Source organism: Falco naumanni, chromosome 4 (genome assembly GCF_017639655.2).
Source record: "Falco naumanni isolate bFalNau1 chromosome 4, bFalNau1.pat, whole genome shotgun sequence".
Classification (NCBI taxonomy): domain Eukaryota; kingdom Metazoa; phylum Chordata; class Aves; order Falconiformes; family Falconidae; genus Falco; species Falco naumanni.
This window is the reverse complement of record NC_054057.1, coordinates 76,495,844-76,509,077: the sequence shown is the minus strand read 5'-3', so window position 1 is coordinate 76,509,077 and position 13,234 is coordinate 76,495,844. Positions and strand designations below refer to the sequence as shown.

At 48.2% G+C, this 13,234-nt stretch overlaps 1 protein-coding gene across 1 annotated transcript; it reads right to left on the bottom strand.

The window, feature by feature from the left end:
- Nucleotides 1–741: 741 nt before the first annotated feature.
- On the bottom strand, nucleotides 742–12,730 carry ATP6V0C (ATPase H+ transporting V0 subunit c). Its single transcript, XM_040591037.1, has 3 exons — nucleotides 12,361–12,730; nucleotides 2,781–2,964; nucleotides 742–1,567 (listed from the first exon to the last, which is right to left on the bottom strand). Exons 1-3 carry the CDS (start codon nucleotides 12,434–12,436, stop codon nucleotides 1,363–1,365), a joined length of 465 nt encoding a protein of 154 aa, XP_040446971.1. The 5' UTR covers nucleotides 12,437–12,730; the 3' UTR covers nucleotides 742–1,362.
- Between the last annotated feature and the right edge of the window lie 504 nt (nucleotides 12,731–13,234).

The following is a 13,234-nucleotide window of genomic DNA, read 5'->3' as shown; positions in this document are numbered from 1 at the left end:
TGAGCAGCTCTCCAAACTGCACAACAAAGATTAAGGTGATCCTTAACTTCCCAAAGGCAATCTGGAACAAGTTCTAATCTGAAGGGGTCCAACATACATTTCCCATATAAGCTTTATCATTGCTTTGCAACACTGAAATCCCCACAAGAGAACCTGGCTACAGCATTCACTACCTATGAGAACATAACTTCTCAGCTTAAACGCTTCTGATTTACTAGTTAAAAAAATGAGTTCTTGAGTGAACCAGTTTTGTTGATGACACTATCATTTAGTTACTTCAGACAATTGCTGCTAACAGTGCAGCTTTCCAACCAGCTGAGTTTCCACAGAGCCATCACCATAACAAGCTGCCTAAAGGCTCTTCAGTAGCTCCTATTCCTTGTCACATGCTGAAGCCCACACCCTTGCTCCCTGACCCTGTCTGCTCAGGCCATGTTGCACAGCCTATTACATGGCATTACCATGTGCCAGAGCAAAGGTGTACTGCTTGATCAGGGTGAGCACAGCACTGCAACAGCCTTGCAATTCCTCCTCACCATGAGTACTGCCTGTGGGCAGCAGCTGGAAACAGCATCACTACTGGCCCAGGAGAAAGAGGGAACAGTTTAACAGTTATGACAGCATCACTGCTGCATGGTGCTCAGTCACTTCAAGAACCTGCCTGCCCCTTGAAGGAACACCTCCTCTTCCTAAAGGAGCAGCAAAAGCATGAAATCAGAGGCAGAGGACTCATTACAGCAATGTAGTGAGGAAGTTTTATTTGGAAACATGGTATAAGTTTGTAACCCAACACTGGGTGCACGACTCTGATGCCGGAGCATACGCGATTACTACTGAAACACAGGAGTGTTTCGGACAATTGCTGTAATAAAACACAAAATTCTCATACTCCAATACCAGGACACTACAGCAATCTTTAGAATCAAAGTTACATCCAAGGAATTCTCTGCACTTACAATTGACCCCACAGTGTAATCTACCTATATATAAGATTAATATATAGCATGGGAAATTGAAAATCCTTGCTCCATAGATGTATGAACATGTCAAGTCTTTTATAAATAAACATCCAGTGAAGAGAAAAAATTACATTTCTAGTTCATATTTATACATAAAGTACTAACAGCAATGGGTGGAAAATTGCACACAGGCCACCCCAAGCCATGCAGTAGGCTTGGAGCAGCCCATCCAATTTAATATTGAAGTACACACAGGACAGACAAGTCACTAACATACATTGCGCATTTACAAGAGATCAACTACCAAATTGGGACAACTGTACACATTGGAGAGACCATTTTCATTCTGGAGCTTTTTTTTAAATGTGGATTTGTTACATCTCTTTACATCATACCATGACGTTTACTTTGTGGAGAGGATAAGGGCAACAATGAGGCCATAGAGACCCAAGACTTCAGCAAAGATCAAAATCAGGATCATGCCCACAAATAACCTGGGCTGCTGTGCTGTTCCCCGTACACCTGCATCACCCACAATGCCAATGGCAAAGCCAGCAGCCAGACCACTGAGGCCCACACTCAAGCCAGCACCCAGCTGAAGAAAGCTCCTGTAGGAGAGACGAAAAGAGTTTCAGTAGCAAGCAACAGCACACCAACCCTTCAACTTCAGGCTAGCTCCCCCCCCCCCCTCCCCAAAAGAATAATTAACATTTAGAGTAAACCTCTTTCCTGCAGAAGAAGCTTCTATACTCTTAAGCAAGCACAGTATCTCAGAAGCAGATGCTTCCTGAGCCTCCTAGCTCTGATACTCAAAATGGGCAGCTATGCCAGGTCTTCAGCTGACATTCCAGTATGGTTCATACACTAAGCTAAGCTACTGGTCCACCAGCTTGTCTGTAGCCACTTCAGTCAGCTGCAGGTTTAACGTGCTACCAGAGCTGTACTTACTACAGACACATGGGCTAGTGCTTGCAGTAATGCCTGTCCCAAGGCACTGTGTAGCCCGTTACTAGCTGCTTTTTGCCTCCCACCTTTAGCAACATTATTATACAGCCATAGCACATCCAAGTTATTATCTTGCACTGCAAGAGCTGACAGGAATGGTCTGCTTTTCCAGGCAGCAGTACCCAAGGAGCAGTCCTTATCAGTATCTGGCCACCAAGTAAACTGCAAAGGAGCATTTGTACCTGCTGTTTCTTAGGTCATGGCTTATTAGACAAAACACACTACTCAGCTATAGCTTGTACAGTGACACAGGTATCTGTTAAGACCTCAGAAGCATTGTTTTTTTCAGAGGTCTCAATCAAGCCAGTTCCAGCTAATCTCAAAAGCCTAGAGCAGATTAAGTTTCAGACTAGCTAGCATAGAGGCCTGATGTATAGCTTGAGGATTGATTTACCAGCACATAAGACAGCAAGCAATATTAATTATTCACTTGCATCTCCCAGGCAACAGGAGAATTATTTAGACAGTCTGATTATAGTCTTGGAAAGACCTGTGTATACCAGTTCTAGAATTTGGCACCATGAAAGAAGCATATCCCAGTACTGGCTGTACATTGTTTCTCTCAATAAACCACTGCATTATCTCTAGCAGTGGGATGTCTGATCTGTTAGCCAATACAGCAAGCTGATCAGGCAGCACTCCCACTGAGGCTAAGGCAACAGGTAGGACAGCTAAAATCCAGCCCACACTCTTAAGCCCAGGTTAGAAGCATTTAGCATTGACAGTCCTTCCAGGGGTCTTGAGCAAAATCCACTCACTGAACAGCATCAAAATAGTGACAGAACAAACTTAAAGCCAACAGATGCAGCAACTTACTTGAATAGTGTGATAGAAGGTGAGAGGGCATTGGCAATAAGGACTGCCACTACGAGGCCATAGATAGCTATAATACCCGCCATGACAACAGGGATGATTGACTTCATGATGAGCTCAGGCCTCATAACAGACATGGCTGCAATACCCGTGCCACTCTTTGCCGTTCCATATGCAGCTCCCAAGGCTGGAAGAGAAAAAAATGCATTAGACATCCACAAATACAATCTCCTTCACTAGGCTGCAGTATTAGAACAGCTGAGTCAGCACAAGGAAGAATTATGCAAACCAAAACTAACATGGTCACTTGACTACTTGGTTTGTCAGCCAGGAATATTCCCCCAAGAGATGGGGAAGTAACCTATCCAGAGTCCTAGACCAAAGCCAGATCAATAAAAAGGTGCTGCTCAAACACTGATAACAGAATAGCCTAAGCCAGCTTCGCAGCAGGATATACTCCCCAGCAGACATTAATTGCCCATTTAGCAACCAAAACCCAAGGTCCAAATTTGAACTTGTTGCTTCAGAGCTTGTGCCCTTGCAGAGCCCACACTGTGAGGCTCTACCCAGCCCAACTGCAAAGGAAACAGCAACACTTGTCTTCCCACCACAGCAGAATGTAACCCAGCTGAAAGCCAGGTTACTGGGCTTTAAGCCACTTGGGCCGAGTTCTCAGATGCACCTAACATTTAACAAGTCACCTTCCTGGGGCCCCTTCTTCCACAAGAGGAATCTTTTTCTGCCTATGCTTTGACCTGGGATTAAACATGCCATTTCGGCTTCATGAGACACATACCAAGATAGCAACAAACTCATATATTACTGCTGCACTTCATTCCTTGGAGAAATGACACCCTCTTCATGTGTCAATAGTCTCACCTGTGAAGGGTTCAGGTCCAAACACTTGTTAATCCAGCCATTGGAACCACAAAGTGGAATATGGCTTGTACATTAGAGGGGACCATAACCACCTTACCCCTAAGGTTTGCTGACCACCTGTGTAAACACTTGACATGCAGAGACCAACACAGGAATCCAAAGCTTGGTTTTCACAGCAGAACATGGGCTTATCACCTCTAATGGAGAGCTGCTAGAAGAGTCCCAAAGCACTGTACCAAAAACTCCTGCCTTGAAAACTTTGTACTAGTCTCACAAAACATCTACAAAAACAAAATCAAAGGATTAGGAAGTACTTGAAAAAATCCCTTTCCTTCCAGCCTTGCTCTGGAGTACTCTAGAAACTCAACTCTGGACTGCACTCACCATCACCCAAGTCATACCCAGGTGAACAGCCATCCAGGACTAAGTCTTTGAAGCAGCACTGCAAGGTGGAAGGGCAGGTTGTCTCCTTTTCAGATACCATCAGGCTGATAGTCAAAGGTAATTCTTATTCAGCATGAAAATGCTCTTGCCAGTTCTAAAAGGCTGTTAAGAGTATTAAACCCAAAGGAATTTCAAATCTGTACTGTTCAAAGACTATTTAAGTTTGCTCCACCTGCTTAAAAACTGAGATTTCTACAAGGGACAGCTGCTTGTTCCACACAGACATGTAGCTGCCTTACACCAGCATCCAAGTATGGTATGGCACACCTGCCTAGGAGTTGCTGGGAGGTATTCAAAGGGCTTAGGATATGTGCTTTCCTGCTTCTCCCTCAGCATTTACATAAAGCCTATCTTTGAGCAGTCAAGAACTGAGCAGTAATCCTCCTGGCTTTGCACTAAACTTCAGAAGATTAAAGGTAGCACCACTGCACTAACACAAGCCCCACTATCAGAAGGAAATTCAGTTTTAGTTACAAAACTTGAGGGGAAAACCTCATTATCAACTACAAACTGGTTCTGTACTAGCAAAGCTCTTGAACCTTGACTGCCACCGAGCCAGAGGTAGAGGGCTGTGCAGTGCAATTCAGAACCAGAATCCAGCTTAGCAGGAAGCCTAAGCCAAGACAGAAAGGTTTTTACCTGCAAATGTAAGCCAAACCTGGAAAGCAGCACACAGGCTTAGCTAAGCAGTATCAGTGATGGCACTGTTGAAAGGTCTAGCCCCTAGGAAGACCAGAAAGATAATGATGTAACTTGAATTAGGAATCTTTTCTGTTGGATGAAACAGCTTCTAAGGACTGGAAGTGGAATCAAGGTTCAGGCTATCTAGACTGGCTATGTAGCATTTAGCAGAAGCCACTTCTCTTGTGGTTCCTGAATCTTTTCTAAACCTTTCCAGAAACAGGCTTAGGAGGAAGTTCACTATTTAAGATTAGATCAGTCATTACTTCCCCCAAGTCTGAAGTTAAAGGTGTTGCAATTAATGCAGTGATGGATTACAGAAGCTGATTTTTGTAATCCACTTACAGAAAGCCTGCCTGCTTAAGCTTTTGGGGAAGGACAGATCAGCAGAAGTTTTCAATTCCCAGTTAAATTCCAATGCTAGGGAACAGGCAAAAGCTTATGCCTCGAATTAGATCTAGACACATCAACAAATACAGTCTACATGTACTCTGCAGCAGCTAGTTTTCAGATGGCCCCGAAGACCTATTACACTCCCACTGGTGGACAGTCACAGATGCTACACATACAGCTTCACAGCATGACACATTTGCTCCCAAGGAAGTCTTTATCAGCATCCTGACCAACTGGAGTCCCCTGCAGCAGCATCTCCAGTATCTTACCTTGCTGCTCTTCACTAGCCTGAGAAGTTCTCCTTACACCTCTGTCAATACCCCAATATTACAGTGCAAGTGGCAAAGATTATATCTGCTCCCCACCACAACACAGCCATCTGATGGCAGAGCTGTTCAACCATGAGCTGTTTGGCACTAGGTCTATCTTCCTGCACATCTTGACTTGTACCTCTCAGCAACTCTGAGCATTTGAAGCACATGGGCTTCATATGCTACATTTAATTACCCTTAATCAAGAGTTGGAAGGACATGTTTTCCACAATCTGCTCAGTGAACAGGGTTTGAAGAGATCTATGTGGAAGACAGTGAAAGGGATACAAGAGCTATACCACAGCTACACACTAAGATTCCACATATTTACTTCAGATCATACAGCTCCATTACCTCCAACACACAGACCAACGAAGCTCAAAAGGGTACAGACACTGAGCTATCAAAACATTTACCGGGCAGCTGGAGAAGGACCTTGCCTACCTAGCTTTACCACAGAAGGAAGCCATTCCAGTCTATAACCAGGAACTGTGCCATTTAAAAGTTCAATGGTGGTATAATACCGAGGAATTACTTTATACATCACTCAAGACCAACTACTCCCAAGTAAGCCCGTTTCAAAGCTGGATTTTGAAATACTTCTGTAGAGTCACTCCTTGAACTCACAAGTCAGAGTTCATACAGTACTGCTCCTGGGGATGAAGACTCCCACAGGGCTGTGGATATTTTGCCTGGCACCTCACCATAGCTGTTACTTTCTATGAGACAAAAACGTTAGCAGAGGTATTTTAGCTGTGCAGCTGCAAGATGAACTACAAACTAGAAAGTAACCTGCCATATAGTCTATAGCTTCGGTAAGGACTGAACACCAGTTGTAGTCTTGGCACTGCCAGGACCTTTCAGTACAGCTTTGCCTCTGATACTCACTGTCATTGCTCAAGCAGCCTGCTGTTCAGATCAAGTGCAAGACCAAGTATTAGGACCAACCTTTGTAGCTATAGTTACAGTGCTCAGTAAGGTCATGCACAGAGAACGTTAATCTTGCAGCTAAGTTAGCTTCAAGTCACCTCATGCGACACTCCCTCAATATAGAAAGAGGCTATTACCAAAGGCCTTGCATCAGTTCTGCAAAGCTCTGCAGACAGATATGCACCTATGGACAGTGACCACGTTGTCAGGAGTCTTCAAGCCAGGGAATGCAACAGGATGCATTTGCATGCATCCAGTTTCAGCAGCTGCAACACATTCAGACATGCTTAGCCCAAGAACAGAAGTTTTGAACCAGCCACACTCTGGTGGCATTTGGTCCATTTAGGCCTGTGATTCCTCCCATGTCCCACCTGGAGAAGCAGATTTTCACACTGTAATGTGGGAAAGATTTTCACAGCACTAAATACGCAGCCTCTTCCTGCATTAGGAAGTGAGCTAGTAACACAGGTCAAACTTTCAAATTAAGATACCATGGGTTACTATCACAGCAAGTCTGAGAGACCATTCTGGATGAGTTCTTAGATCCAGAGCCTTTTATAAATTAATCCATTATCAAATGGGCTGCCCTCTGCAGTAAGTAGGCTTCCTCTGAACCAGACAGACAGCAGGCAATTCACCCCAATGCCTGTTCATCCTTGAGCAGGTTAAGTGGCTGGAGAACTGTTAGAGGTGATATCCAGGTCAAGTACAATCCTTGCTTTGCCATGACAGAAACCTGGGAATTTTCAAAGAAACAGGCTTCTCCTCACTGGTATTCTAAGGCCCCTCCCCACACCACCACATTTAACACAAACACAGCTCTACCTCCGATTACAGTAATGGATACTCCATGGCTGCTGTGGAAAAACCCTGTTGCTATGCCCAGCTGCACCTCCACAGAAGAGACAACCACATTAGCGGAACTGTATCTGGAGCCTATGCAAATTCAGATCACACTGCAGGTTGGCTATAGCCAGTCCCCCAGCAGTAACACCAGAAGGGTTAAGCTGCCCTACAGGAAGTTGTAGACTTTGAAAAAAATATCTTTGAGACACCCATTACAGGACGCGCTTTTTGTTCTTACCCAATGTTATGAGTGTTAGATTATGGGTGTAGGGATTTCAAACAAGCCTAGGACCGTCAGCTTACAGCATTATCAACCAGTCAATGGCTAGCAGGCCATTTACTCATGTTCAGTAAGTGAGAACTTAAAAAGTCTATCAGCTCCTCAAGAAGCTGCTGCAATAGTAGCAGTCCAAAGAAAAGTTACCAGTCAACTGACACTGCTGCAATCTGTACTCTGGATTGTCTGGCACAGCACACAAAGCCTTTTGTTTTTTTTTTTAAAGCTGGTACAGCTGACACTTCACAGCGCAGCCTTGCTCTTCTGCAAGCAGCAAAGTCCAGTTACTTGTTGTGTATCATCCAAGTTCCCCTGCAACCCCAAAGATGACTCATTTTACAGACTGGGTGGACCACTGCACTCCAGGTACTGACTAGCAAAAGCTATTTGTTATACCATTAGCAGAAGCCCTTTTTGTTTAGTTGGTCCAACAGCAGCTTACACCACTCACCAGGAGGCAGCCACAGCTAAGCTACCTCATTTCTGAGGTGTGGGAAAACCAAGATCATCTGACTGCATCCAGCAAACACACCTGCAGCCAGACTAACTTGAAGCATCATGCTCACAAGATTTACAGTCTCAAGGAAGCAAGTTCAGCAAGTTATATGTCTTACTGTGTGGTGAGGACAACAAGCAGGTGGTAGTATGCACTTCTATGAAACCACTGTTTCAAGAATCACTGAACAGTCTGATCAGGCTGAAAAGTTTTCCAGCTTCCAACTACTGCTCAAAATCAGTCAGCCTTTGGACAGACCAAAGAGACTAGTTTTAGGAAGGAAGGAAGAAAGTTGGCTAAGAGGTCCTGAGGCAGCTGGAACTTGTCTCCACTGCTGCCCTGAATGCTCCCATCAAAGGGGAAGTAACCTGCAGACTTTGTCATTTACAGTGCCTTCAGAGAGAGACAGGAGTCCCATCAGGTACAGCTGGAAGCCACAGTACAAATGACAGCATATCTGCTTAAGCCAGATTTTGTACAGCCAACTGTTTATATTGCTGTTCAGTCTGGTTATCAGATATTCAAGACTAGCATTTACCAAATTGAAATAATGCCCATGTTGAGATGTCTTCTGTTAAATTAACAGAGCTGTAAAAATACTGCCTATCTGGTTTACTTCTGGTATACAACACTTATGTCTTTACAGTCCACTAATTTACCTGCCATTAAGGATGAATGCTTAAGCTAGTCTCTCTACTGTAGACAGTCCGGTACCTCAAACATCTGACACACTGATTTTTCCTGCCCATACCACAAGGCCTTTGAAGTACTCTAGTGATCTGGAACAGAAGACTACACTGAGCTGCACTCAGTTCTGCCATTTCACTTTTACCTGCACACTACAGCTAAGGAATCTGCAAGCTCCTCTTAGGATGAGGTCTACAACTGCTTACTGAGAAGCAGTTCTCCTCTCTACCAACTCCCCACCCCTCAAGAGACAGTATTTCAGGAAACACCGGTATAATTTTCCTTCAAGGCTACAAGCTGTTTATAGTCATGATGCCTTCTAGAATCAGACTGCACACAACTGCCAGCTGCGTCAAGCTAGATGCTCTGAGCCAGCAATTTCACCATGGAGGTCTCTTAATAGCTAACCAACTGCTACAATTATCTGCAGCTCTAGTTTAAAGTAAGGTGTCATTTTGCTAGCTCTGCAGCAACAAGACAGAGGCCTAACCATAACACTGCTGGCTAGAGTTCCATTAGCAGTCTCCCAGATGCCTGATAGTGAAGCAGTACTGAAGGCACTGAATATCCATCCAGACTGCAGGTCCAAGTAACACTCCTTACCACATCAGGGAGCCCATCGTGGGGCACACCTGGGACAGCATGCTTTTCTACAAAGAGCATCAGCAACTGCAGAATCAGACAGCTCTGCCCAATACTATGCTGCTTCATTTTGGCATGGAAAAGCCACAATAATTTGTTCACTCAACAGCACCTGACACTGAGCCAGCCACATGTTTTACACATTGGAAATAAAGGAACTTTAGCTATCACAACAAGTTGTAATCAGCAAATGAGTAAGCAGGCTTGAAGACGACCAAGGTCACAGCAGCCTGCTTTAGTCTTTCTAGCTGCCAGCAGTACTAGCTGACCAGAACAAGTTCTGCTATCTATTTACCATCAGCAGTTCACATTTGAGTGTCAAACAGTACCACATAAAGCCACTTGTTTTCACATCAAACTAGCTTGGACAGTATAGAACTTGAACCTGTTTACTAGAAACAGGTCTCAGAACTACAAGCTCCACAAGAATCTGATCTTCAGATACAGCATGAGCCAGACACTATCACCACAGTAATAAACACTGATCTAGGACAATTTTACATAGTTTTACACTGCTTGTCCAGACAGACTTAGCTCCTTGCTTCTAAATCTGGTGTTTCAATAACTAATATTAAATTAACATCAGAACGTGCTGTAGTGTCACATCTCTGTAAGGAAAGCTACATGACACTGCAAGTTTTAGTTTATGCTATATTGACACCTCTACCACATTGTCTTAAAAAATCAAAGCTACTTCACGAATCAAGCAGTTTGATAACATTCACATCTAAGAAATAAATTTTGCACCAGCAGTATCTATAATCTGCTGTCCAGTGACTGAACCCATCAGACAGACATCGGTCCTTGCGAGACTAATGCTTCATGGCTTAGACCTGCTAGTATTAAGACCATCTGACAGATCTGCATCAAGGGCCAGTCATATACCAGCAGCAACATGATGGTTACCAAACCTTCATCAATATAGCTTATGCACTCACTCTGGATTACTCAACTCAAGCTTTCCCCTTTAACTTGCAATCAAGTTAACTTCCTATCAAAAAGCTCCCTCAGGTTTGCATCCCTCACTGATGTTTGCACTGAAGGAAGCTCGCATATCAAAACCAGTGTCTAAAAGGCCACACAACCATGTCCTTTTGCTTCAGAGTTCGATTTTGCAAGAGGAATCCAGCGACTCCTTTCTCAGGAAGAAAGCTCAGTATTTAGGACTTTAATAGCTGCTCTTTTGCAAAAGGCAGTGAGTGGGCTGTTCCTTTCCAAGAAGTAACCAGGTCTTAGTCTATTCCTCCATTATCTGCATTAGCCAAGTCAGTTGTCCCAACATTGGCTCCCACACCATTCCAGCCATACTGTTTCCTGAAAAATCCTTATCCATTGAGTGCAAACACAATCTTTCAGCTCCAAGGTGGCAGGCCCTAATTGCCTTCAGCACAGGACATCTGCACCCTACAAACTGGACAAGACTAAAAGCCAGTCAGGTGTTTGGCTTTAATATTTGCAAAAAAATCCCAAGAACATGGCTGGTGTGACACTAGGCAATGGTGCCAACACCAGCATGACCAGACTGCTTCCTCTCAAATATTAGTTTTGATCCACTGTCTACTTAGCTATTTACACAGTTTAATCTACCAGACTAATCAGTCAAGAGCAGCTTCCACAAATTTGCCTTGCAGACCTAGCTACCATCTCAGAGGCTACTTTATCATCAGTCTCCAAGCACGAGCAACATGAGCGTATGCAACTCAAGCTACAGCCAATTCAATATTTGAGCATTTTGATTCCTCAACCGGGAGCTAAATTAGGCAGCAGATGAAGACAAGTCAATATGCTAATGCATGCAGAGGCACCGGCTAAGCCCTCAGAAGAGAAAAATGAGACCAGTTTCTAGTTCTCATATTCCTAGCATTTGGAAAAAAATACCTAGCTGAAGCTTCGCCGGTGTTACATCCCAACCAGAAGAGCAGGTCTGCACCCAACAGGAAACAGTAAGTGCTCAGTCAGAACAGCAGTCATTTTCTGCAGAGGGTTCCCTCAGGCTTCCAGAGAGCCAAGGCATCATATGATGGTCCTTCTAGTGTAAAACAGCATTTATGGGTCTCAGCATGAAGAGTCTCCAACAGGGAGAGCGGATACCACAGAATGACCCAATTTACTCCGCACTGAGGCTCCCTGATTCCAGATGCAGCTGGACGGCCACCGGAGAAGAGCTTCCTTTTTTCAGTACTTCATGCATCTCCCATTGCCAAGGGAAGGTCAGGAGCCTATTACTTCCTTTTAATGTCAATAACCTTTTTAAAGCTGATTCCACGCCTGAACTGCCTGCATAGCTAGGTTTCAATAATCCCATTAAATATCGGTCTTGCGTTATTCAAGGAACGCTTTAAAACAACTGTCCTAGTTCTGTGGCAGGAGAAGCACCGCACCCGGCCCCGGGAGAGGCAGCCGGACCCTCCCGGCCGGGGAGGCCGCAAAGGCCGAGCCCTGCGGCGGCACCGCCCGGGCTCACCGCCCCCAGGACCGAGCCCCGGGGGGGAGGCGCGGCAGCAGGCCTGGCACGCCATGGCGCACGTTACCAGGGATGTGGTGGCACCGGCTTTCTGGCCGGCAAGACCCCCCCATTCCCGCAGGCCCGGCTCGCCGGGGGCCCGGCCGCGGCACCGCGGGGAGGGGGCGGGGAGGCGCGGCCGCCCCCGCGGGGCCGGCCCGGGCGGCGGCACCGCCGCAGTCACGTGGGCGCGGGGGCTCCGCCGGCGACGGCCGGCTCCGCGGTGACGTCACCCGCGCAGACCCCCGCCGCCGCGCCCCGGTAGCCCGGATGAAGCCGGGGGCGGGGGGGAGGGGTGGGGTAGCCCTCCCCGGTCCCGGGGCCGCCTCCCGCGGCCAAGCCGGGCCCGCCACCGCGGATCCCGCCCCGCCGAGGCGGCAGCAGGGCGGCGAAGGTGTGTGCCCCTCCCCCCCCCCCCCCCCGCGATGCCCCCGCGGCGAGCCCGACCGCGCTCCCTCCGCCGCCCCCGGCGCGCCCCCCGGCCGGGTGCTCACCGCTGAAGACCATGGCAGCCGAGGCGCCCATGACGGCGAAGAAGGAGGCGTACTCGGGGCTGGCGCCGGAGGACATGGCTGCGCGGGCCTAGCCGGGCCGGGGCGCCGCTGGGAGCAGGAGCGCGAGAGGGCGGGGGGAGGCGGGGGGCTCCGCCGCGGCGCCGGTCCTCCGCGGGCAGCGCTCGGCCACAAAATGGCGGAGACGAGGAGGGACAGGAGAGATGGGGCGGAGGCCGGCTGCAGGCACCGCAGGGGAGGGGAAGGGGCCGGCCGCGGGCGGAAGAGCGGGGGTCGGCGGCGCGCAGCTCCGTCCCGGCGGCAGTGCGCGGCGGCCCGGGCGCGGCGCCCTAAATACTGCCTCCGCAGGACAAAATGGCGGCGACCCGCCCGCCACGTGACCCGCCACCCCCGCCCGCCCGCCCCGCCCTCGGTTGCCACCACGCGCGTGCGGCCGGGGGGCGCCAGCCCGTCCCCCCACCCGCACGCTCCACGTAGGATCCCCCTCCCGTCCTGCGGCGGGTCTCGCCCCACCGGGACGAGCGAAGACCGCTCTCTCCCCCGTGCTCCGTGTCGCGAGTGTGGCGCTGGGCCGCGCCGCCCCCTCCCCGCTCTGCGCCCGTCCACTCGCCCTCCCCTCCTCTCCGCCCGGGTGGTTCAGTCCTGCCCGGCGGCCGCGTCCCGCCGAGCGTGATTCAGCGCTCATTAGCATAAGGGGCGTGTCCAGCGTGCGGCACCGCCCACGTGGCGGCAGGTCCTGGCCGGGCCGAGTCCCCACGCCGGTCCCTCTGAGCCCCCCCGGCGTGTCCCCTGCGGCGTATCCCGTGTGCCACGCCGGGCATCCCCCGTCCCATGTGCCATGTCCTGTGTCCCCTGT